General features: G+C 51.9%; 2 protein-coding genes and 1 long non-coding RNA gene across 8 annotated transcripts; 1 reads left to right on the top strand and 2 right to left on the bottom strand.

Annotated features, from left to right (window-relative positions):
- Positions 1 to 1842: 1842 nt before the first annotated feature.
- Positions 1843 to 17193, top strand: LOC108396790 (glycerol-3-phosphate acyltransferase 2, mitochondrial). 6 transcript variants are annotated; one of them, XM_073240523.1, is made up of 22 exons: positions 1848 to 5114; positions 6836 to 6962; positions 7096 to 7209; positions 7930 to 8003; positions 8393 to 8497; positions 8738 to 8866; positions 11172 to 11271; positions 11630 to 11763; positions 12081 to 12177; positions 12275 to 12487; positions 12832 to 12951; positions 13118 to 13200; positions 13544 to 13662; positions 14362 to 14432; positions 14506 to 14764; positions 14849 to 14997; positions 15146 to 15223; positions 15695 to 15826; positions 15917 to 16037; positions 16140 to 16205; positions 16440 to 16495; positions 16617 to 16923. In XM_073240523.1, exons 2-22 carry the CDS (start codon positions 6906 to 6908, stop codon positions 16731 to 16733), a joined length of 2394 nt encoding a protein of 797 aa, XP_073096624.1. In that variant the 5' UTR covers positions 1848 to 5114; positions 6836 to 6905; the 3' UTR covers positions 16734 to 16923. The 6 variants fall into 6 exon arrangements, with proteins under 6 accessions (XP_073096613.1, XP_073096605.1, XP_073096615.1 ...); XM_073240514.1 differs by having other exon boundaries at positions 1846 to 5114; positions 16440 to 16923; XM_073240517.1 differs by having other exon boundaries at positions 1847 to 5114; positions 15917 to 16205.
- LOC140850365 (uncharacterized) lies at positions 7225 to 14495 on the bottom strand. Its single transcript, XR_012133068.1, has 3 exons — positions 14220 to 14495; positions 11083 to 11298; positions 7225 to 7644 (listed from the first exon to the last, which is right to left on the bottom strand). It is a non-coding gene; the product is annotated as an uncharacterized lncRNA (long non-coding RNA).
- Positions 17050 to 25207, bottom strand: LOC108396785 (oxaloacetate tautomerase FAHD2A, mitochondrial). Its single transcript, XM_017659782.3, has 8 exons — positions 25032 to 25207; positions 22574 to 22824; positions 21185 to 21401; positions 19003 to 19062; positions 18655 to 18817; positions 17608 to 17716; positions 17414 to 17501; positions 17050 to 17262 (listed from the first exon to the last, which is right to left on the bottom strand). Exons 2-8 carry the CDS (start codon positions 22816 to 22818, stop codon positions 17200 to 17202), a joined length of 945 nt encoding a protein of 314 aa, XP_017515271.3. The 5' UTR covers positions 22819 to 22824; positions 25032 to 25207; the 3' UTR covers positions 17050 to 17199.

The raw sequence follows: 25207 nt of genomic DNA on the forward strand, positions 1-25207 counted from the left end.
TCTTATTAAAATCTACATTTCCCTGTAATGATTTTGGCCATCTCCTTATAAAAAGTTTATTTTTGGCTTTTGGGGTTTCTTCTTCCAACAGCTGCCTGCTTATATCATTTGTTCATTTATTTTTCTTGCAGGAGTTCCCTGTGTACTGAGGCTCTACTACTCTTGTAAATTTTGGACTTTGCACATATTTTCTATCATTTTGTCACGTGTCATTGGGAATAGATATCTTTAACTTTGACACAAGAAAGTCCTCCCCTCTTTATTTTGCTTTATGGATTATGCTTTGAAATTTTACCTTAGACATCTTTTCCTCCCTCTGTGTCTCAAAGATGTTCCCCTCTATGCTTTTTTCTATCAATGGTGTAATTTGGCTATTTATATTGACTCTTTAATCCACCATCTGAGCATCCACCAGGTATGGGATACTATTGTTTTTTTGATTAATAGTTTTCCCGATAAGAACAACAACTCTTCCCCACTGGCTTATGACGTTCTTTGATAATATATTAAGCTCCCCTATAACTAGGGGTCTATCTCTGAATTCTCCATGCTGTCCCAATGGGTTACTGTTGTTTCACTAACACCAGAGAAGGTTTGTTTATTTTTTTAAACGATGTCATTGCAGTAGGCCTGAATATCCGGGAGGGTGAGTTTCCTGCCCACCCTTCCCCAGCTTTTATTTAGGCATCTGCAGACCTTTATTCTTTGTTACAGATTTCAAAGTAAGCTTACATACCTGGAATTTTTACTGTAATTGTACCTACAGTCAAGTTATAGATGAATTTAGGGAGGACTGACATCATCATATATTAAGCCACCCATCACAAGGGATGAGATGGCTCTACGTGGGGAGTGTCTACATCCCAACTTTGCTACCATCCAGCAATTAGCAGGCAATGGATGAAGTTTGCTGAATCAATGCTAAGGAGAAAATCTCCAAGGAGGAAGTAAGAGCAGGTTTGGAATGGCCCTCAACACCACTCACCACTCCCTCCGTTCCCAGTCAAGTAGGGCAACAGGGAGGAAACACCTGCTACAGAACCTATTTTCTGGGTAGGCAAAACCCAAGATGGAGGAAATACTTATGGTGGGGAGTTGGGACCCCCTGAAGTGGGGGCCAGAGGTGAGAGGATCACAAGCAGCAGAATAACTCCTGGCTTTCCACAGGGGGGCCCAACCCTCCTAGTCATCACATGGTGGCACTGGTTGGTTCATCAGCGTCCCTGACGTTTGGAGAATTAATCATGCTTTTCCAAGTTCATGCACCCCATAGTCTTACTGAGCCACACCCCAACCATGCAAATTAAGGAAAGATGATCACCCCCCACTCAAATGAAGAGGAGACCTGAGGTCCATAGAGAAGGAAGTTCATTCATCACTCAACAAACACTCATCAAGAGTCCACAGTGCTGGTCCCTGCAATGCAGCAGAGAGCAGAAAAAACGGTCCCAGCCTAGTGTTGATAAGTCAGCAGTAGACAGCATGGTGCATATGTTGCTTTTGTTAGCCAGCACCCCTTTGCTGAGGGAACTAACCCCTTTCCTGCTGGGCTGGTCAGGCATGGTGTCTCCACATTGTACACAGTTAGGGAAAAGGACAGTGGTCTGGGTGGAGCCAATGTGGCACAATAACCCCTAGACATAGTAATTGGTAGACAGGGTGGGCAGATGATCCTAGCAGGACTAATCAGAATCTTCTCTGTTATCTTCATATGGATTTCTACCAAGGCTGCTAAGGTGGTGGATATAAGTTTTGGGCTGCTGGCAGTCATATTGGCATAGAGAAGAGCCTTCAGGAAGAACAAAACCAAGCAGAGACAAGTAGTGCAGACCCATGAGAGAGAATCAGTGACCACATAATGTTGCTTGAGCACAGATGTAGCCATGCCTGAAGTTAGCATGCCTATACTTTCTAGTTACATGAGGCAACCCATTCTCTTTTTTTTATTGAAGTATAGTTGATATACAACATTATATTGGTTCCAGGTGTACAACAACACAATTGGATTCAACAGTTGTATACATTATGAAATGCTCACCATGATAAGTATAGTTACCATCTGTCACCACAACAAAGTTATTAGGTTATTGACTATATTCCCTATGCTGTACTTTTCAGTTCTGTGACTTAGTTATTTTATAATTGGAAGTTGTGCTTTTTGACCTCCTTCATCTATTTCTCCTGTCCTCTCACTCCACCTCCTGAATGGCAATCACCAGTTTGTTCTCCATGCTTATGAGTCTATTTCTGTTTTATTTTTTTAGATTCCACATATAAGTGAAATCATATAGTATCTGTCTTTCTCTGACTTATTTCTCTTTGAATAATACCCCCTTGGTTCACCCATGTTGTCACAAATGGCAGGATTTCACTTTTTATGGCTGAGTAGTATTCCATCATGTATGTGTACTACATCTTCTCTATCTGTTCATCTATCAGTTGGCCCTTAGGCAACCCATTCTCTTTCAGGTTAAGTTTATCTGAGTTAGAATCATTGGAAAGGAAAAAAGTCTCCTTGGACAGAGACCCAACAAGTCCAGCTTTCTGCACTGTCATCTCCCAGGTATTACCAGACACTTTCAGGTTGGAGCTCATTTTGGTCCTAATTCCTTTTCTCAAAATCTCTTGGAATCCTAATTCTGTCAGCAAATACCATTTATACCTCTTTGTTTTATAGCATCTGATAAAAGGCTAAATCTACCTTTGGGTCAACATCCAAGTTGTTGATAAAGGTGTCAGGGTGGAGGCAGAGTCCTCTAGCATGCAACACACACATTCCTCAGGCCATCAACCCATTAATTTTTTACACTGTCTCTGGTCTTCATAGAATCCAAGATTCCTATTATGAAAGGCCTTCACATTTCCCACGGCCTATCATCCCTGACCTGCATCTCCTGGGCTCAAGTTTTCATCCATAGAGCTGCCAACCTTGGCCAGGGGGAGAATGGCCTGTGTGGTGAGCATCTGTTGGGAGCTTCCCAGCATCCATTTTCCCACTCTCCTGCACCAGCACCCAGATTCCACTGCTCCCTTCTCAGCTGTGTGGTTTACTACAATATTTAACAAGATTTTATGGAAGCTTCCAGAATAATGGAAGGGGACTCCAACATAGAGCACAACCAATGGTGACTAAAGGTAACTGTGCTGAGCTCCTGGACCTGGGGAGGTATCCCAGAAATACCTTTTCCCAACTCCCTGGTCAGCCCTAGAGGGAGGGGCCAGAGCCCCTCTGCCCAGATGAAGGCCAGCCTAGGTCCTCCTTTCCAGATGATGTACAGCAGGAAGGCCCACTGCATTCAGAGACACAGGCCCCCAACCACAGGGAGGGCCTTAGTCCCTCTGGGTCCAGGAAGTCACACACGTCAGGATATTCTGGGTAATGCAGTTTGGTCTGAGCCCAGGGTGGGGCTCCCGAAGTTCAGACTATTTTGCCTGGGGCCAAGCCCAAATGTGTTTCTTTTTTTCTGCCAAGGTCAGGTCAGTCACAGTCAGTCTGCTGGGCAGCCAGACTTGCTGCATGGCAAGCTCCACATCTTCTGCACACTGCTTGAAGAACACATTGAATCCTCAGTACCCCAACTAAGACCCAAGTCTGAGAGATGATGCTTCTTTTTAAATGCCCAAACCACAGCAAATTGTCCAAATTGTAGCAAACAGAAACAAAACTCATTTCTTCCAAAGAAGCAACATGACTGAAGACAGAACTCCAGATGACAGACCTAGTCTCTGCAGTCACAATTCATGCAACTGTCCAGTCTGTGCATCTGTCTTGGGGCTACTGTTGAGCATTAAACCTCCCTAGGAAGGAGAGGTGGGGACATACTGACAACCATGAGAACTCAACAGCCCATACCTTATGTTCCCACAACAAAGAGGCCTCAGGTAAATTCAAGTGTGTATACTTAGGAGGCAACTTACGACTTCTAATTAAAGGTGGGTTTTTATAAGCTTCAGAATCTCAGAAACTAGTTGTGACCAGTGTATACTGGTACAGAAAAGAAAGGTAAGATGGGAACAAAATGGATACCAAGTGCACACCTGGGATCGAGTGAGTGGACACAAACATATGGACTGGGTAGAGAGACAGAAAATGGTACAAAGAAGGTAGAGAGATGATTACACCCTGGAGGGGAAGGGTGGGGGCGGTCACATCAGGGGTGGTGAGTCAGAGAGGAGGGAGTGATGTGAACCAGCCTTCTGCTCTCCCAACCAGCCCAGCTCCAGTGCGGCTTTGCACACGCAGTGTCATAACGTTCTGAAATTGTGGCATTCTCTTGACTGTTAAGTGGGCTCATTACAGGTTGGGGGTGGGGGGCGGCAGGCTGCGGGCAGTGCAAGAACAAAGCACAGTCATCCCTTCCTTCATGTATTCTGTATGTTTTGCCTACTATGGGTTCAGTGAAAAGATAAATGAGCCAATAGCTTTCGTTCACCTGAAGCTCAGGGCCGAGACAGGAGTTGGGTATTAATCAAATAACCCGACGAATAAACATGCTGGTCATTGGGCCAGTTGAAACCCCGGCACCAGTTGAAACCCCGGTGACTGCAGCGTGTCCCTGACTACGCTCTAGACTTCTAATTAATAAAGGAAATGACACGAGAGAAGTCTGATTTGTTTCCCATGATACAAAGCTGGCTTCTGGTAATCCTCTCTCTTTTCTAAGCGCCCCCAACTCGGAATTTTGCTAGAACCTGAACTACAGCTTGGTGGTGGGCGTACCCTGGGAACCTGTTTCATTAGAACCTGGCTGCCCAAGAGTCCCTGTCCATCCTCCCAGCACACCCAAGACTCGCGGACGTCTCCAAAGGTCCCCACAACCCTACAAGGTCTGCCTAGGAATGCGAGCAGGGTCCAGGCCGCAACCAATAGCTCACCTACCACTACCCAGCACACTGAACCCAGCCAACCGTCCTGGAACCCCACCCACAGCAAAAGTAACGTGGCCACGCAGCCAATGGAGCGACATGGGGATGGGGGCGTGGCTTTAGGCCCAGCGCACGTCCCAATTGGCTAGCAGGGATGTCTTCCAGACGGCGCGCACAGCCCGCCAGTCTGCCCTTTCCGGTCTCCTCGCTGGGCGGCTGCCTTGGCGGGAGTTGGCCGCTGGTGTGAGGTGAGAACCGCGGGGTCGCTTCAGGGCTGGGCCAGGTCGGACCAGGCTCAGGATCGTCTAAGGACCTTCCCACTTTGGGGACCAGCCTTGACGGCCTTTCGGGAGGGTTGACGAGGGTTGGATGGAGCACCGACGCTGTAGGGCCTGACGTGCAAATGAGCCCCCCTGTGGGGTTCGTGGTCTGACGGCCGGGTCTGGAGAGCCCCGCTTTGCCGGGCCCTTGGCTTTCTGTCGCCCTAGACCTGGGGGGAATCGGGTCGGAGTTCGACACCGCCACTGCGGCGGGCGCCCTTTCTTCCTTCTTGGGACAGCTCAGGGAACACCTGCCATGGGTATGATGAAGATCGCGATTTCTGAGGGCCGAGGGGTGAAGAGGTCCTGTTCAAGCTGTGGTTCTCTGGAGGCATAGACATTCCAGACAGGGGAACGGGTTTGGATGTTATTCTTTAACGGAGGACTGCAAACTCAGAAGTGCACAGGGGCCGGGCAGCAAGTGTGATTGATGGGCTGGCAAATGGGAGGGTGCGTGCTGCTGGGCTAAAGGGACATTGGCGCTGGGCTCCAGCCCGCTGAGGCCCTGTTGGGTGCATGTCAGGTCTCGGGTCTTTTTCAACAGCCACCTGGAAACCCTGATTTTTTTTTTTTTAATGTAACAAGCTCTTTAGTTTTAAATGTTGAGGTTAATTCATCAAGCTTTAGAATATTTTACTGCCAAAGAAAATACATATGTGAACTGTTTGTGGCCCTCCTGAGGCCAGTTTGCTACCTCTGCTGGGGAGAGGGTGTCCATGCAGGAGCTACAGACTGAGATCCCCATTTTTGGGACTGGGGAGCTGGAAAGATTTATCCCGGCATGGAATTCTGGATTGTGAGAGCTGAGTAGGCGAATGGGAGTAACCCCTGGCCTTGACTTTTACTCTACCCCTTTAGGGTTAGAAGGGATCTACTGGGTCATATTTTGAAAGTGGGGGCAGTCTGGTGTTGGGGAGCGAACATCCTTCTTGCAGAGCAGGTTGGACTCCTTAAATACAGCCCTGGCTTGGAGACTCCCTGTGCCAAATGTCTGTGAGGACATTTTCCAGGTGGGAAGTGCATTTGGGATGAGTCTGCCAGAGTTTATATACACTGCAGGAATTGTGATCCTAGAAAGGTATCTGTGTGGTATTTCTCTGTGTTTTACCCCCCAACCGTCCTGCACCTCATACTATAGGCCCACATTCCTGTAATGACTAAATGAATAAAGGGCTGTCTTCTGGGGCAGGGTGGGGGTGGGGAGGTGGGGGGTGGGAAGAGCAGCTGGGCAGGACCTGGTGGCCTTGTGGCAATGGTCCTGTTTCTCTCTGGTTGTCTGATGCCTCTTCCTGCCAATCCAGCCTTGTTCTTTCCCTTTGCACAGAAGGGGTCTGAGTCTCCAGTACAGCCTCGTCTGTGCTGTGAGATGGCAGGGTGGGTATGATGGTAAGACACCTGATCCCCTTAGTGTCAGCCTAAGAGATCCCCTGATCTGAACACTGTGAGACCTTTGAAGGACACTGTAAAACTAGATGAGTATGGGGTGGGGCTTTGATTTGAGCCAGCCCCCATCTTCCAGCCCAGGTTCTCACCACTGCTTGTCTGGGTGTTGTCTGTATGTCCTCGGGGTAGGGGTTTGGGGACCACCCTAGGAACTCCTAGTTGTGGCCAGATGCTAGTACCCTCTCTATTCTTCCACCTCTCCCCAGGTCAGGTTCCTGTGGAGAGAGAGAGGCAGAGGTGGCTGGTTTCCAGATCTTACAGGCCCCCATATCCACTATGTTGGGAACCAGACTTCAGACCCAGCAAAGGAGCAGCAGCCAGAGTGGCCGGGAGGTAGTGTGGCCTCTCCCATTCCCAGAAAACCCTCTGCCCTCCTACCTCCCTTCCTGTGTCCCTCACTCCTGGAGCCTCCCTCCCTCTGCCAGGGACCTTGAGACCCCTCATCTCTCCCTGTGGTCCTTTCCAGACCAGGCTGTGGTCCTCAAGCTTTGGGATGAAGCTGGAGGCTGTCACCCCATTCCTGGGGAAATATCGCCCCTTTGTGGGTCGCTGCTGCCAGGGTTGCACCCCCAAAAGCTGGGTGAGTGATGGTAAAGCCAGGCTCCAACCTGGGATGCTTGGGGTAGCTTGGTTTTGGGAGCCACAGCTCTGGGAAGCAACTTTTTTTTATGTCCTTCCAAACTCAGCCCTCCCCTGTCCATGCCTCTGCTCTTGGCTTTCAGGGGCATGAATGCACTGGTATTGGTTGTGTTGCTGGCCTGGGGCTGGCTCTCAGGTCTGGGAGAGTTGGGTGGGGTAGTGCAGCGGGACCTGAGAAGAAAGGAGGTAGGGAGCGGCTAGATGGTTGGAGTCTGACCATGACTGAATGAGTCCTGTTGTTCAGTTTTGGGGATATTGCCCACTCAGAGTCATCCAGCGCTCAGCATATGCTTGAAGACCTCTTGTGTATCCATGCCATGTTCCAGTGCTGATGGGACCCAGGATTCTGGTGGAGATCCAGGCTACGTGTTCCCTGCTGTCAACAAGAGAACTTCTCAGAGACTTTAATGTGCTCCTCAACATGAGGGCAATTCCATAGAGAATTGCAGCCCTTCCATTTTGAATATAGAACCCTTTTTCCTGAGTGAGCATCAGGATCTGGGGTTGAACATCTTTAGGGAAATGCTATGCTAAAACCCTGTCTCCTGGTACACTTGAGAGTCCTGTCAAGCAAAGACCACAGAAAACAGAGCAGGGGCTTTCCTTTGCTGGTTTGGGAAAGCCCCTTAAAGACATGCTGTCACTACCCCCTTTCTGGCAGGAGTCCCTCTTCCACAGAAGCATAATGGATCTAGGCTTCTGCAATGTGATCCTGGTGAAGGAGGAGAACACCAGGTAGTCAGCTTGGGGGTGGGACAGATTGTGGGCTCGGCCCTTGGGTTCAGGGCTACTGGGGCCCTGTGGAACAAGAAGTGTCCATGGCCTCTGTGGCACCCCCACAGGTAGGGAGAGGCAGGCTTAGAGCTCTTCTGCACTTTCTTCTGTGAGCATTTATGGATTTCCCACTGTGTCAGGCCCTGAACCTATCCTCTATGAAGTGGGGAGATGGGTGGGAATCGGATACAGACTGATATGTGCTTTTTCCTGCTCCATGATAAGCCAGGCTCAGGTGTCCCCAGGCCATGGGAGTGGGATGTGATCCCTTCCTGATGGCCCGCTCTTTGGGCCCCAGTGGGTGTGGGCCCTCTGAAAGATCTACCCCCTGCTCTGGGGGTTATGCCCAGGTTTCGGGGCTGGCTAGTACGAAGGCTCTGCTATTTCTTGTGGTCACTGGAACAGCAAATACCCTCCTGCCAGGATACCCCGCAGAAGATCATGGAAAACACTGGGTGAGGAGGCAGGGACTGGGGTCCAGCTGGCACTTCTGGGATCCTTGAAGGGATGACAAAGGCTCTAGGCAGAGGTGGCTGAATGGGCTGGCTTCTAGTGTTGGCTTTGCCTGGGGCCCTTACTTAAAGATGGAGGATGAAGACTGGAGGCTGTTCCCTGGGGATGCTGTGCATCTGAGGGAGGTGATCTGAGAGATCTTAGGCCTGTCCCAGCCTGACACCACTACCCCCATACCCCAGGGTGCAGAATGCCATCTCAGGGAGGGCCCCAGGAGGGGCTGGGGAAGGCCAGGTGCCTGGCCTCATGAAAAAAGAAGTTCAGCGCATCCTGGACCATATCCGGGCTCCACCCCGCCCCTTCCTGCTCAGGTAATTCTGCTGAGAGGCAGTGGTCCCTGGACTGGGGCCTCTGCCCTTTTGGAGAGTGGGCATTGGCTGGACGTGAGGAAAGACTGGATTCCCCTCCTGGGGAGCTTGATGGTGTGTTTGCCAGAGAGCCTGAGGGAGCCCCTGATCTGGACACTGTTAAGACCTTTTGAGGACAGCTGGCCCCTTGGAGGGACCAGTCAAGTATGGGGTAGGGCTTTGCTCTGAATCAGCCCACAGCTTCCATCCCAGGCTCTCACCACTGCCAGGCTAGTGTTGTCTATCTGTCCTAGGAGTAGGGGCCTGGGGTCACCCCAGATCCCCTGGTGTGGCCTCCAGTACCCTCTCCATCCTCCTTCCACGTCTCCCCAGGCCAGGTTCCTGTGGGGAGAGAGAGGCAGGTGGTGGCTGGCTCCCCATCTTACAGGGCCTCATGCCATCCTTCCTCCCACATTCATCCAAATAGTTCTGAGCTCCTTTTAGATGCAGGGTGCTGTTCCCAGGGGAATGGAGGGATGACAGGTAAGAGTGAACAGAGGTAGGCAGAGCTGCAAGAAGGACAGAACGAGGTTGAGGATTGAGAATCCTGGAGGGGAGGAAGAGACTTGTAAGCCAGGGCCAGAAAGGGAAAGGAGCCAACCTTGGGGGTTAAGGATGGGGACTATAGAACTACCAGAGGGAATAACATGAGCTGTGGCCCCAGGAAAAGGATGGGTTTGCTTAAGAAGCTGACATGGTTGGAAGCTGGCAAGTGAGGGAGTTGCTGTTGGAGATAAAATTAGGAGGTAGAAGGGACCAGATACACAGGACCATACAAGAGGTTTGGGTTGGACTTTAAGTGCAATGAGAACCGGTGTAAAGGCTTTAAGCAGGGAATGACAAGATAAACTGAGATCAACCGTGGAGAGAACAGACCATCTGGGAGGATGTTTTGTTATTCCAGGTGAGATGTGATGAAGAGGTGGGATGTAATAGTAGAGGCTGGAAAAATGGATTGTGAGACCAGTGTGAAATTGACAGACCCGCTGATGGATTCCGGGGTAGGGGCCAGTGAGGGACAAAGGGAGAAATCACAGGAGAGCGGTTTCTGGCTGAGCCCCTGGTGGTATGGCTGGAGGGGCAGGCTTGGGGAGGGTGAGTTTGGCCTACAGTGGGTGTTTTGGACATAGAGAGTCTCAGATACCTGACATGCTTGTGGAGACACTGAGGATGCAGTTACTTATATGAATTGAGCTCAGAAGAGAGGTTGAGGTCAGGAATATGCATTTGCAAAGCTGTAGCATATAGATGATGTATAAAGCCAGGAGATGAATGAGTCCCTGAGAAAAAGAGGGTGCAAGCCTGTGAGTGTTGGGCTCAGCTGTCTTGTAAGTGCTGAGGGATTGACTGAGCAAGGACAGGAAGTAGAGGTTGTTGGTGGCCTTGATCAGCCCTCCAAAGGACAATTCTGTGACTTTGCCAAGATTTCCAGTTCCTTGACCTGACCACCTTTGTATCAGCCATCAGCCTCCCTCCTGGTCCAGCTTCAATTCCAGGGAACATTGTGATAATAATGCCCTGTGAAGGAGTCACTGGGCACAACCGGGTTGTCTGAACCCACCCACCTGTCTTCTCCGTACCTAAGCTAGAGGAAAACACCAGGTGGACCTGTTTCCTTTATAAGCACTCCCCCAGGTTCCGATCCAGAGGGCTCCTTCTCAGACTTACCCACTATCAACTGATGCCCCATCTCAAGGGGCTTCACTGAGAAATAGAAGCCACCGAATGAGCATGTGCTGCTTATCCACCGCATCTCCATGCTACCTGCAGCTACACTTCCATATTCATTGAACACTGGTCTCCCCATCGGGCTCTGGACAAGCCCTCCCCAGGGACTCTGCCCCTTCAGTTATCCCGTCCTTCCGGGATCCTTAGCTCTTCCCTTTTTACTTCATCTTTCACAGCAGTTTGCAAAGACCAGGCCAGGTTATGTTTGGAGACAGTGTCCTCTAATCCCCATTGGGATAAATGGAGGCAGGGAGATTCTCTGAAGCTGATGAGAGGCCCCTGCACCCAGATACCGTCTTGGGAGAGCATCAGCACCTCACTATGTTCTCTGGTGTCAGGCCCTCCTTCCAGGTCCAGCACCACCATTTTTTAGCTTTCTTTACTCTTCAGCAGTTTCTGTGACCTCAGCCCCACTTTCCTCTCCTGCAAAGTTGGGTGGTAATAGCACCCACCTTAGGGGAGTGCTGGGCCTCCAGGTACAGTGGGACCCCGCCCAGAGGGTGGTGCCCCACCACACCTCAGGCTGGGTGTTGCTCTTCAGGCTGTTCAGCTGGGCACTGCTGCGCTTCCTGAACTGTGTTTTCCTGAACGTGCAGCTCCACAAGGGCCAGATGAAGATGGTCCGCAAGGCCGCCCAGTCAGTAAGGCCCGCCCCCCATGGGGTGGGGCTGGTGGGGACAGAAGGAGCGGAGGCCCCATCAGCTGGTGGGAAAAATCCACTGCTCTCTGATGACCTTCTCTTCAGGTCTCACGGCCCAGCTCCCACGGGGCTTCCTCTAACGTCTTTTCATCATGGTCTTAACCATTACATCAGTGCATTACCTTAAAAGTTGTTGACAGAGCTCATCAACTTTGGGAAATGCGCTCAGAGGAAGAACTTCTCTTCTGAACCCTCCCTTCCTCTGGGGCCGCCCTGGGTCTGGAGGCGCTGAGTTTCAGCCCCTTGCACCTTCAGGGTGGTGGGTGGATTGGCATTTCTTCCTGGCTTTCCCCGAGCAGGGTTTGCCGCTCGTCCTCCTCTCTACCCACAAGTCACTGCTGGATGGGCTCCTGCTGCCCTTTGTGCTGCTTTCCCAGGGCCTGGGTGTGCTCCGTGTGGCCTGGGATCTCCGCACCTGTTCCCCCACCCTCAGGTAAAAGTCTTGTGCCCCTGGATGTACAGGGGAGCAGTCCCCAGGTGGGGCAAGGGTGTGTGGGTGTGTGTGGAGAGGTTGCTAGCAGGAGTGCCCCAGAGGTGCTCTTCCTGGCCTCTCTGCTCCCAACTTTCTGCCATCTCAGCCTGGGGGGCTCAGCCATAGGGTCAGCTGTTGGCTGTAGGGTCACGCCTGGCCTCAGAGTGCTCAGGCAGGAAGCAGATTGGCCCTGGATGGACTGAGGCTCTCACTAGCCTCCTGCTTGGTTCTTTCTCTCAAGCCCCTTCCCTCATCAGGCTCTGCCTTGTGCCCCACAGAGCTCTGCTTAAGAAGCTTGGGGGACTTTTCCTGCCCCCAGAGGCCAACTCCCTGGACAGCTCTGAGGGGGTCCTTGCAAGGGCTGTGGTATGTGCGGTGAGTGCCCCTAGTGGTTGTATATGGGGCCAGGCCAGGGTACAGGGGCCTGATGCTGCTTTGGCCTTGACACCCACCTTCCCCTACCCTCTTCCAGGCTATAGAGCAGCTGCTGGCCAGTGGACAGCCCCTGCTCATCTTCCTGGAGGAGCCCCCTGGGGCCCAGGGGCCTCGGCTGTCAGCCTTGGGCCAGACCTGGCTGGGACTAGTGGTACAGGCAGTGCAGGTGGGCATCGTCCCAGATGCTATGCTGGTCCCAGTGGCCACCACCTATGACCTGGTTCCAGATGCATCCTGTGACACGCGCCATGTGAGACCCTCCTGCCTCTTGGGATCCCAAGTGGACACCATCTCCAGAGAGCAGGCACATTATTGTGTCCTATGGCTAAGTCCCCTCTTAGGCCTGAGGTCAAGGGGGGAATGCAAAGGAATTCTGTTATTTATAGTCATTTTGTGGCACCTGCCAAGGCTGCTACAGTCACCCTCTCATTTCATCTTCAAAAGATTCCACTAGGGAGGGATTTCTCCTGTTTCATGGATGAGAAAACATACTTGGAAAGGCCATGGTCATGCACTAATTTGGGGCTGAGATGAAGTTGAGCAGAAAGTGGTGCCTTAAGCAGGCCAACTTACTCAGCCCCTCCCTCCCTGCAGGTCTCAGCCCCACTGGGGCTGTGGACCGGAGCTCTGGCTGTCTTGCAGAGCCTGCAAGGCTGGGGCTGCAGCCACAGGGTCTGCGTCCGGGTGCACTTGGCCCAGCCCTTCTCCCTGCAGGTATGCAGCCTGTTGGGCAAGTCTGGGAGTACCTGGGATCTGCTCTGGGACTTCTGGCACCTGGCCCTCAAAGCCATGGCAGGGATAGCCTTGCTACTTTAGGTGGGCTGTGTGCAGGTGCCCTGGTGGACCAGGGCAGGCCACCTGAGAGCCTTGTCATGGGCAGGAGTACACCATCAACTCCAGAAGCTGCTGGGGCAGCAGGCAGACCCTGGAGCAGCTGCTGCAGCCCATCGTGCTGGGCCAATGGTAGGGACAGGGCAGTGTGTGGGTCCGGGTGGGCAACGCAGGCAGCCCTTTGGCCCCAGCTTGTGAGCTGGCAACACCCTCTCCCATACCCACAAACACATCACCAGCTCCAGCCTTCTCTCACCAGGTAGCCTTGGGTCATCTAGAACAGTGCCTGGCCCCACTCTGCCTATAATCTGAGCATAGGGCCTGGCACACAGGCCTGAAGGCTGGGGTTACTTGAACAACCTCTTGCCCCAGGGTGGGGATGGGGAACATGCTCCTCTGAGAAAGCTATGGGCTTTCCCACGACTGTTTTTAGGGTTGGTCTCTTCATCCTGTGATCTGTGTGTCTCTATCCCAGTACGGTCATCCCAGACACTGAGAAGGAGCAGGAGTGGACCCCAGTAACTGGGCCCCTTCTGGCCCTCAAGGAAGAGGACCAGCTCCTGGTCAGGAGGCTGAGCCGCCATGTCCTGAGTGGTGAGGGAGAACTAGGTCTGGGCCTTCAGGGGAGGCTCCTGAGTCGTCCCTTCTCTCTGGGCTGGCTAGTTGCCAGGACCCTCCATTCTAATTGTGTTTCTGCACCTGACCCTCCACCCTCACCCGTGTGGCTGGCTTGGGATGTGTGAAGAGGAGTGGAACAGCCCCTGCCCCTGAGGAGGAGGGCGGCCATAAGGGAACCCCTGAGTGAGTGCTCAGAGCTGCATAGAGGGTGAGCTGTGCAGAGGGCATCCGGCTCTGCCTCAGTGCCTTACATCACCTCTGAGCCTGGTCTCCTTAGTTGTAAATGAGGGTGATGTTAATTGAATGGAATAATGTGTGGAAGGGACTTAACACATTATCTGGCACAGAGAGGGCTCTAAATAGGATTGTCTTTATTCCTGTTTCCTCAAACATCCCTTCAGTGTGGAGGCTGTGGGTCAGTGGGCAGGCCTTTGTAAGGCAAGGAAGGCCCCTGAGCTCCCAGCCTGGTTCCCAGCTATTTCATAAGTGCCACTTCTCTGCTGGTACTCAAGGTTCAGGCCTGCACCTCTTACCTGGGGTGGAGTTGTGTGTCTGCGGTGTGGCTGTTGCCAGGGAGGCAAGGGAGGAGAGATCTTGGCTGGAAAGGCTTGACAGGGGATGAAGGGAGTGGCTGGGCTGCTGGGCCTCAGTCTTGACCAGCACCCGCACCCCCAGCCAGCGTGGCGAGCTCCGCAGTGATGAGCACGGCCATTATGGCAACGCTGCTGCTCTTCAAGCACCGAAAGGTAGGGGGCAGTGTGGTGGGGGCTGGGGGTAAGGGGCGGCCCCTGCTCAGCCCCTGTCCTGCTGCTGGCCCAGGGTGTGTTCCTGTCGCAGCTCCTGGGGGACTTCTCCTGGCTGACGGAGGAGACGCTGCTGCGCGGCTTTGACGTGGGCTTCTCTGGGCTGCTGCGGTGCTTGGTACAGTATACACTGAGTCTGCTGCAGGCACACGTGGCCCTGCTGCACGTCCACCAGGGGGACCTTCTGGTGGTCCCTCGGCCAGGCCCAGGTCTCACACACCTGGCACGCCTGAGCGCCGAGTTGCTGCCTGCCTTCCTGAGTGAGGCTGTGGGTGGTGAGTCCCCAGGGCTCCAGTGGGTTGGGTGGTAGGGGTGAGGGAAACGGGTTCCTTCCTCATGCCTAGCCCCTCCCCCCACAGCCTGTGCTGTGCGGGGACTGCTGGTGGGCAGAGTGCCACCTGAGGGGCCCTGGGAGCTGCAGGGCATTGAACTGCTGGGCCAGAACGAGCTGTACCACCAGATCCTGCTGCTACTCCACTTGCTGCCTCAGGACTTGCTGTTGCCACAGGTCAGGCCTCTCCCACTGGTGCTCTGCCACCCCTCTGGGTGTAAGAGGGGCCTGTGCTGGCCTGAACCCACCCCAAACCTATGGCAGTAGATTGCCTTGCCCTGCCCGTGGCCTGGCTCTCCGAACCACACGACGCCTCTCTCCCTAGCCCTGCCAGTCTTCCTACTGCTACTGTCAGGAGGTCCTGGACCGTCTCATCCAGTGTGGGCTCCTGGTTGCTGAGGAGGTAGGTAGGCAGGGCAGCTGGAGACAAAGCCCCTGCTGGGGCCCAGCCTCCTTCAGCCTCCCACCCTGAGCGACAACTCCCCTGGCTGCTCCTCTGCCCCATGTGCGCTGTGGGGTGGGCAGCCCCCTGGCCCAGCAGACAGGAACCCTGGGTCCCACCTCTGCCATTCTCTGTTTGGGACCATGTGTATCTGCCATGACAGGGCTGGATGAGTGTGCCTCTGAGGTTCTCTGTATACCTGCTCCCACATTTCTTGTCCACAGGGCTGTGGCCCATAAGAGTGGGTGCACATTTCCTCTTACCCTGCAAGTGGGCTCAGCAGGTGCCATGGTTGGTGTGGCCCAGGTGTCCCTTGCTCTGCTTTGACTAATTTTATCTCTGGGTGCCTGGCCTGCCACGTACTTGGTCTGGGAGACTCAGGGCTGAACCTTGGCCAGCCTGACAGGGACCAATGGCTCCCATGGCCCCTAGAACCCAGGCTCCCAGCCAGCCTGTGACACAGGGCGACGGCATTTGACTGCAAAGCTGCTATGGAAACCGAGTGGGGACTTCACTGATAGTGACAGTGATGACTTCGACGAGGCCGAGGGCCGGTACTTCAGGGTGCGCTGGGAGAAGCCCTGGGGGTGGGGTGGAGGGGTGGCAGTAGGGAAGCAGTGGGAGCTGCCCTCACCCACTCCTGTCTCTCTCCAGCTCAGTCAGCAGTCTCGCTGCCCTGACTTCTTCCTTTTCCTCTGCCGCCTGCTCAGCCCACTGCTGAAGGCCTTTGCGCAGGCTGCTACCTTCCTCCACCAGGGACGGCTGCCTGATACGGGTGAGGCATGCGCTTCCCCAGCCATCCACAGGGGGCGGCTGCGAGTTCTGGGCATGGGCTCTGCCTGTGGGGGCCCAGGCTCAGGTCTTCTCTGGCCTGCAGAGTTGGGCTACGTGGAGCAGCTGTTCCAGTTCTTGCAGGCCACTGCCCAGGAGGACGGGTTCTTTGGTGAGTCCCAAGCAGCCAGTGTAGGCTCCTGGGAGGCTGGCGGGTTTGCTGGTGGCTGCTGCCCCCTGCTGGGCAGTGCCAGACTAACTCCAGGAAAGAGGGCTGCAGAGAGGGCCTTCAGGTTGTCCCAGCGGTTCTTGGGGGAGTAGTTCCTTCTTTCAACAAAAAAGAGAGAGAGGCATGTGCCTCTTGTTTCCCTGCCCTCCCTATAGCTTTTGTTTCTCTTCCCTCCAGAGTGTGCCGACCGAAATCTAGCCTTCAACGCTATCTGGACCTTCAGAGACCTAGGGGTGAGGGGCAAGCTCTGTTCCTGTTCTGCCACCTGCCCCCCACCCCACTCCCCACCCCACATCCCTGCTTGGGGAAGCTCAACTGTGCTAGAAGGACTCGCAGCCCTTCTCTGTGGCTCAGGTGCTGCAGCAGACGCCCAGCCCAGCAGGCCACATGCTCCACCTGTCCCCTACATTTGCCATCCGGGAAAATCAGAAGAAGCTGGAACAGTTCATCCAGCAGTTCATCTGTAGCTAGAACGTGGGGTGGAGCCCATGCAGAGACCTCTCAGCCAAGTCCTGGAGCCATAAGACCAGGAGGAGGAAGCAAACCCTTAGCTGGACTATAAAATCTTTGTCCCTTGTCATCTCTGGCTTTCTCTATCCTTTGGTGTAATAATGAAGGGAGTGGAAAAGTCTTTTTTCAAGTCCAGCAGAGAGAGAGAGAGAGAGAGAGTGAGTGTGTGTGTGTGTGTGTCTCTGTGTCTGTGCCTGCTCTCTCCTTCCCGTGGAAATGCTGTATTCACTCCCTGAAACAGACTCCAAAGAACAACAGACAGTGGCAGAAGCCGAGCTGCTGCTTTGGCCTGAGACGTTTATTGAGAAGAGCTCCACCTCCTTTCCTGCTACCTGGAAGAGGAGGCTGGCACCTGGCCTCCTCCTGGGTTGGGCAAGAGTGGATGCCCCTCCTCTTGTCTTTAGTCCAGGGCATGTGGTAGGAGCCATCACACCACCTTGTTGATGATGACACCTAGTTCTTCAATTTCACACTGGACTTCATCACCCTTCTGCAACAGATCAGGCGCCAGAGTGTTAAGTCCTTTGGTCTGATACACACACACCCCTACACAAATAAATGGGCCTGGATTTCCTGAGTCTCTGCCAAGCCTGCCTGGCCTGCTGGGTCCTTGTTCCCCTTGTTCCTTTTAGCCAACCTACCTTGAGAAAGACGGGAGGTTTCCTGAATACACCGACACCTGGAGGGGTCCCAGTCAGGATGACATCCCCTGGGTAAAGCGTGACAAACCTGGGGCAAAAGGGTAGGTGTGACCAGGAGCCAAGGTGGCCAAAGCCAGGAAAAGGAGGCTAAGCTTAGCCTGAGTGAGTGTAGGCCGTGGCCCCATCCCACTTACTGGGACACCCAGGCTACAAGCTCTTCTGTTTTAAACACCATCTGGTTGGTATTGCTGCTCTGTACTACCTCCCCGTTCACACGGCAGCAGATCTTTAAGTTGTGTGGATCTGAAATGCAAAAGCAACACCTTGGGGTTCTCTGTTCTTCCTCAAACTCACCCTGTACTCAGCTAGGACAGGAAAGCACAGGCTGCCTCAGGCCTCCCTGCACCCACCACCTAGCACAGCACCTGCCAGTGGTCACGGGTGGGCTCAGGAGACGATGTCCAGACCTTCAAGGGTGGGGGGAGAAAAACTGCTGTTTTGCCTTTAATAATGGACATCTATCCACAGTAGAGGCTGACAACTGCAGATATAAAACTGACCAGGCATCTATAAAGCAACAGGTAACAGCTTGAGCAGGGGCATTTGACAGCAGGGGGCGGCGACCTGGAGTAGTGTCCTGGCCAGGGGGCATTTCTAACCTGTACTGTTTTACACATACACACACCTTAGCACAGCTGGAATATGACTTCACTGTGCTGATGACCAACTGCTCAGGATGGTGTGAGGCTGAACCACCTGGATGGGCCCCCACCCAAATGGCTGCACTCTGCCATCTCAACCAGTCTTCCCTCCTGGCTCACTGGGTCCTTGCTATCTGTAGCTGGGGCTGCCCTGGTAACATGTGGTTGGGCCAGGTCCCTTACTACAGGAGTGGCATAGGCTTTGTGACAACTATTCTCTGTCATGCTTAAGGGCCAGCTTTGCTTCTTTCTAACTTAAAGGCTCTCATGGATGGTGGCAACTAGAAGAATCAGATTCCCCACCTGTATAGTTGTCCTCTAGTGGATGAGGGCATGTGGAAGGAGGCCTGCTAAGAATGTGTGACCCAGATTGGGAGGCTTGCTAAGGAATAAGCAAAAAGCAGCTGGCAGTGGCAGGGGAGGTTGTGGGCTCCACATGGAGCCATACCCCACACTCCCACTGCCTGAGAGTTACTTTGCTTTACTCTAACATAACTGTGAGCACAGGAAGAGTCACTATGCAGGGTGTCAGAGACCTACCTGCTATACTATCCTTGGTCACCAAGGCAGGGCCCAAGGGGCAGAAAGTGTCAAAGGTTTTTCCCAGCAGCCACTGCTTTCCGTTGCGTCTCATTTGCCAGTCACGAGCACTCACGTCATGAGCCACAGTAAAGCCAGCCACATGAGCCATGGCATCTGTGGTCTTTGGCCAGATTGGAGGTTAGATCATGGTGACACCAACCCCTATAACAAAAGCCTTGATCCTACACATTAGTAGTTAGGGCCAGACAAAGGTGATGGGCAAGGTGCAAGGCAGAGTGAGGGAGCAGATAGGTGCCAACCACTTCCCAGTGCCAGGGACAGCTGGCACCACCCCTTCCCCCTCACCTTGATGTGCTTGCCTTTCTTTCCAATGACTACGGCCAGCTCCACCTCCCAGTCCACCTCCTGTAGAGTGGGAGAGGGGCAGTGAGCTGCCTGGCTCTGGGGCCCCTGCTGAGGGGCTGCCTGTCACTCTTGATACTTCCGAAAAGGATGAATGCCAAGTAGTAATAGCTAACCTTACCACTGCTGAGGACCATTATGGTGTTTTAATGTTTTAACTCAGATGATAAGATGATCAACACGCCAAAATAAATGCGGGCAACAGTTTGAACAAGCAATTCACAAAGAGAGACATGGCCACAAAACAACGAAAACGTGCTCAGCCTTTCCCATAATCAGCATAAACTACAAAAGATACAACTCAGCCCCTCAGACTGGCTGCTCTTCCTCGGGGTAACCACCAGGGCTGCTATAAGCACCTGACACCCAGTCCTGGTCTCTAGTATCTAACTCCCCACTAGAAAGAACTGGGTCCTTGGGAGAAATGGCTAATTCCAGGTCTGAGACAGAATACAAGATCAGCCTAGAATAATACCTTGGCCAGAAAGCAAGGAAGTGATGGGGATGGGGGCTCACCTGAAGCCCCCCACTGGTCAAACTGAGACTGTTTGATATCCAAAAGAATGTAAGTGATGGATTATAACGTACTGGATAAAATAAAGATCAGGAATACTGGTATCACACAGTAATACTAAAGGAACAGGAGTAAAAGAAAAGGAGGGAGGTAGCTTTTCTTCACAGAATGCCAGCTAATAAGGATCAAAGGTATGATAGAAAAATCATCCTTTTCTATTCCCCAATACAATAAGGGATTCAAGTAAGAGTGACCAGAGGATCCCTAGATGAGAAACTGGGGCAATGAGATGGTCACATGGTCTCAAACTGCTGTGCTACAGAGTGTTTATCCAGTACCACAGGGCAGTATGCCTCTGCGATGGGAGATCTAGCCAACACCAGGTACACCAAGTGGTCAAACTTTAGGACCACCTGGCATAAGTCTCCCAGTGGGATGCAATGTGAGTGCACATCTGTTGCTATAGACTGAATGTTTGTGTCCTTCCAAAATTCATGTTGAAACCTAACCTCCAATGCGCTGGTGTTAGGAGGTAGGGCCTTTGGGAGGTGATTAGGTTATGAGGGTGGAGCCCTTATGAATAGGATTAGTGTCCTTATAAAAGAGACCCCAGAGAGCTCCCTTACCCCTTCTGCCTTGTGAGAATATAGCAAAGAGTCTTCTATGAACCAGGCAAAGGGCCCTCACCAAGCACCAAATCTCTCAGCACCTTCATCTTGGACTTCCCAGCCTCCAGAACTGTGAGAAATGAATTTCTGTTTATAAGCCACCCAGTCTGGTATTTTGTCACAGCAGCCCAAATGAACTAAGACACCTGCGAAGAACTCTTGACAAAAATGTTTAACCTGAATTGAATCATGAGGACACAACCAGACGAATTCAGAGCGTGGGATATGCTATGAGACAACTTGTTTGGATTCTTCAAAAAGTTACTGTCATGAAAGATATAAAAGGGCAGGGGAATTGTTTGAGATCAGAGGTCAGCAAACTGTGGCCTGTAGGTTGAATACAGCTCACTGCCTGTTTTTTATAAATAAAGTTATCCTAGAACAGAGAAATGTTCGTTCACTTATACATCAGCCATGGCTGCTTTCACACAGCAGTGGCAAAGCTGAGCTGTTGCAAGAGACACTATATGACCTTCAAAGTCTAATACTAACTGGTCCTTTGAGAAAAAGTCTGTGGGTCCCTATTCTAAAGGCACTAAAGAGACATAATCAAATACAATGCGGTCTTGATTGATTATGTCAACAAATAAATAAAAAACAAAACAGTACCCAAATTACAAGTCATCTTTGTGGGTAACTGGGAATATTCCCAATTGGACTATATATTAGATATTATTCATGTTGATTTTCTAGTTGTAATAATGATATTATGGTCATGTGAGACATCATGTTATTCTTGGAAGATGCATACTGAGTTTTATGAATTTCCTGTAATGAAGATATATTACTTTTGTAATCATAAAAGACATAAATTAATTTCTTTTTTCTGAAACTGGTCATTATTGTAGAATCCCCTGTAGTTTCTGTTTAATGCTGGATGCTGAGTGCTGGGCACCCCTGAAATGGACCCCAGTGGTTTGGGAAGGCAGGGAGAGGCACTGACCTGGCTCTCGGGGGGTAGGACAACCTCATCGTAGGGCCCCACGATGGAGCTGGCAAACTTGCTGAAGATGATGGGCTCCTTGGGCACTGGCACGTTCTGCTCTTTGCAGTGGTCGACATAATTCATGCCCACACACACCACCTTATCTGGTCGTGTGACTGGGGCCAGGAAGGTCACCTCTGACCGTGGTAGGACTGGCAATTGGACAGTCAGGGCTCTGCAGAGACCACAGCAGGGGAGAGCAGCTGACTGGGAGCAGGCCAGCAACCCTTGGGCATGCAGGAGACATCCTACAGCAGCTGTTTTTACTTCTTGAAATATTTTCTAGATCTATCAACCATCAGTCAGTATGAAAATCAAGCCCAGTTATTGTCCTTTGATATCACAGCACTATTTATTTTTTATCCAGTGTTGACTTCCTTTCCCTCATTAGGTAATACATGTCCATGTAAGATCATTCAAAAGGTACACATGGGAATAATGGAAGGGTCTCTCTCCTACCCCTTCTAGTTATCTGGCTCCATCCTTGTACAACCATTGTGTCCTGTGTAGATTTTCACAGCCACCTACTCCTCCCACCCTTTTTTATGAGAATTATAGCACACCAAATATACCTTTAAAATACATACATATTTAAAAAATAAAAAATACATATTAAAAAATTATATTTATTTATTTATTTGGAGATCCTCCCTCACAGTATATAGCTTCCTCTTTTTTTGTGTGACTGTGTTTTAGTGCACAGTAGAGATACACCCCAATTCCCTAATGAGGGACACAGAAGTGGTTTTCCATTCTTGCAAGAATATGACAGTATGGAAAACATACTGCTCCCAACACTGTGTGCTCTCAAACACTTGTATTTTTGCCAGTTTAACATATGAAAATTATCCCTCAAAGTGGTTTTTTATTTACTATTCATCAACCTTTAGACCAGATTCCACAAGGCTCCTGGCTTCAGTGAAGTTCCCACCTAATGTAGCCCAAACCCAAGAACCATCTTTAAACCTTTTTGCAGTTTTCTCTCCTCCAAGAAGCCAAGAGTCTAATCACTCCCCCAGCTTCGCAAGATGTCTTAGGACCTCAAGTCCCAGACCCCTCAGGCAGGCAGAGACTAACCCCTGAGGAAGGCAGCGTGACGAAGTTCTGGGTCCACTAGCAAATGTGTGGCCAGTTAATCACCCTCAGTGGGCCTCAGTAAACTGAGGATGCTGCCACATAAGATCTCTAAAGTTCTCCTAAGAACAGGTGAGACAAGAAAGGTGGGGTTGCCCTGCTCCCTTGCAAAAGAGCTACCTGCTGGTTCCAGTTTCCAGGGTAGGGGGTGAGGGTGGGAGGAGGGAGGGTAATAGGGCAGCTGCTGCAGGGGGTTGCTGCCTGCTGATTTACCTTCTCGCCACTGACAGAGTGGCCTCTCCCTGCTCCAGGAACTCCATCATCGTCTTGGGCAGTGTGGGGTCAAAGGCGTTGAGGTTAATGATGCCCCCACCATTCCCTGACTCCAGGCCCAGGTGAGGCCCCAGCAGGTGGGGTGCCTCGAACTGCACCAGTCTCATATCTCTAGAGGGTTGAAAGGGCAACCTCTGAGCCTGCAGCAGAGCTGTGAGCAGCCTTCTTCTACAAGAGACCAACATCAGAGCCTATGGAGAGAAAAGAGGGCAGACGGAGCCGGCAACCACCATCAGAATTCTCAAAGCCCCTCAAGCTGCAGCTCAGGTCCCTTCACTGCATCAGCCATTGCTGGCACATGGGAGTGGTTCAGACTTATTTCACCCTTACACTTTATAAGGTGATTCTTTGCTTCATTCAATGTGTGCAATGAAACATTTCTAGAGGAGTGACTACTCATGCCAGGCACTCAGCTAGGTGCCAGGGATTCCAGTGTGTTCCTTCAACCAGTGCTCTCTGAAGCTCACTGTACCTGGCATCACTGAGGCACTGTGCAGTGGAGATCAGACACAACCAGCCCGACTATCCTGCTCACAAGGGAGACTGATGTTGACCACTGATGGCTGTTAAGATTTGGCAACTGAGACCCTTCTGTGCCTTTGTCTAGTTTCTCGAGGAAGCGATGCTGAACTGAGCAGGGTAGGGCTAAAATGAGCAGCACTAGGAATTCGCCAAGAGTGGGGCCTAGCATGGGCAAGTGACCCCTACTAAAACTGGCTTCACAGCCACCACGAGCAGTTTTTTAAATGCCAGTTTGGTCCTGTTACTTTCCTACTGAAAATGCTTTCCACTGCTCACATGACCAAGCCAGAACCACCATCAGGCTGCCCCAGCCTTCTAGGAGCTGTCCCCACCTGCCCCTCCAGACAGCAATTATTTCATTCCTCCTGCTGGAGCAGAGGCTGTCTGAGGGAAGAGGCTACAGACCAAGGGCAGGGCTTAGGCTTGACAGGCATCACTGGGTTTTCTCCTCTCCTCTCTGTCTGTCTCCTTCACTCCTTGCTGAGTCCACAGTGCCCAGCACAGTGCCTGGAACATGGAAGGGTTTCAACTACTCTGTTGGAAAGAACAAATGCCAGAAGCTGGGGCTTGACTTTTCACTACTTGGGAAAGCTTGGTGTTTGTCAACCTCAGGAGGCATGGCTGTGCCTTCCCTCCGCAAATCACTTAGAAGGTATTAACAGGGTCAGGTCCTATTTTGAGTTCCAGGCTCCACGGGAAGAAAAATTCCCTTCCCTTGTTTTGTTTCTAATGTAAGTCTGGCCTCCATTCCAAACAGTCCTACTCCGGAATGGTTCCTTGCTTTGAAAAGTAGCTCGCTGTGGTCAGGAACATGGAGGTAGTCCCAAACTCCTGGTCCTCACACCAATGATTCAGTCTGCCAAATTCAAGGACTCATTAGAAGCAGGTCACTGATCTGACCACTCTGGTGGTCCAGAGTTTGACCAGAAAACCAGGGGCTTTGAAACCTCTGCCCTCCTATCTTCCATAAGCAAAAGGCTGTTCAAACCAAAGTGCTCACACTCAGACACTCCACACATGAAATAACCATAACTGCTCCCACTGAAGGCCAGATCTTATTTTAAGTGCTTTATCTACAAGGTCTGATTTAATTCTTTTGACAATTGTGAAAGACAGGAACTGTCAATCTCACTTTACAGATGAAAAACTAAGGCTTAGAGAGGTTAAGGGATTTGCCCAAGTTCCCAAGGAGATTAAAGAGCTGGGCCCTGAATCCCCATCCAGGTGCCACTGGAGTCCTTGGCTTTGGCTAAAGTGCCCTAGGAGTGGTAGGGGTTGGACTCACAAGTGGAGATCTAGAGGGCTCATGGACACCCTGTCTGCTGGGGTGTTATCATTGCTGGGGAAAACTTGGTGGCCTCTGGCTGCTGCCTCAGTGGTAAGGTGGATCACCTGCTCTCCAAGACCACCCCAGGACCCACTGACTGTGCCCTTTCCCACATGACAGGCACAAGCAGGTTCTCATTCTGCCCTCAGCAATCTCCTCAGGCAGAACAGAGGCAATAAGGCTTAAGGAGGTGAGGTTCTCTGCCAAAGTAGCAATCAAAAGTGGGCCCACTGCTTCTGGGTAACCACGATGCAACAGAGCATGAGCTCAATCCAACTCTAGTAAGAGGTCCTTAAGCAAAAGGCAGTAAGAGCACAAGCATCGCAGCCAGAGACCTGGGTTTGTACGCTGGACCGCGTCCCACCACCCACTTGATTGGAATCCTGTGCCAGTCCCCTACTTTCTCTCTTGCTCAATTTTGTTCCCGGCTCTCACTGGGCGCTCGAGGACCCGCCTTGTCAGTGTGGTCTGAGCGTCCGGGGCCCTAGGTCAGTCCTGCCCTTAGCCGGACCGATGGAGGTTAGGGCCTGGCCTGGCCCACCAACCTACCTGGCCACGGCGGCCAGTCCTGCCGGGCGTGCTGTGCGGTCGGGATAGAGCTCGCGGGGCCGGAAGCCAAGGTCGGCGGGCGCCCGAGCACGGGCAACACGTCGCAACGACAGTGACAAGCCCCAAGAACTACGGTAACAGCACCTTGCGACTCCCCTAAATAAAGCGGGGTGAGG

Source organism: Manis javanica, chromosome 1 (genome assembly GCF_040802235.1).
Source record: "Manis javanica isolate MJ-LG chromosome 1, MJ_LKY, whole genome shotgun sequence".
In the NCBI taxonomy this organism is placed as follows: Eukaryota; Metazoa; Chordata; class Mammalia; order Pholidota; family Manidae; genus Manis; species Manis javanica.

Bases quoted from the DNA above. Each gene is read 5' to 3' on its own strand.
- LOC108396790 (XM_073240504.1), top strand. From the start codon at position 6,906: ATGTTGGGAACCAGACTTCAGACCCAGCAAAGGAGCAGCAGCCAGAGT. The intron at 11,764-12,080 runs GTAAAAGTCTTG...TGTGCCCCACAG, and splicing joins ACCTGTTCCCCCACCCTCAG to AGCTCTGCTTAAGAAGCTTG. The intron at 14,433-14,505 runs GTAGGGGGCAGT...CTGCTGGCCCAG, and splicing joins TGCTCTTCAAGCACCGAAAG to GGTGTGTTCCTGTCGCAGCT.
- LOC108396785 (XM_017659782.3), bottom strand. From the start codon at position 22,818: ATGTTGGTCTCTTGTAGAAGAAGGCTGCTCACAGCTCTGCTGCAGGCT. The intron at 19,063-21,184 runs GTCAGTGCCTCT...CCCACTCTACAG, and splicing joins TCCTACCCCCCGAGAGCCAG to GAGGTGGACTGGGAGGTGGA. The intron at 17,263-17,413 runs GTAGGTTGGCTA...GATCTGTTGCAG, and splicing joins AACCTCCCGTCTTTCTCAAG to AAGGGTGATGAAGTCCAGTG.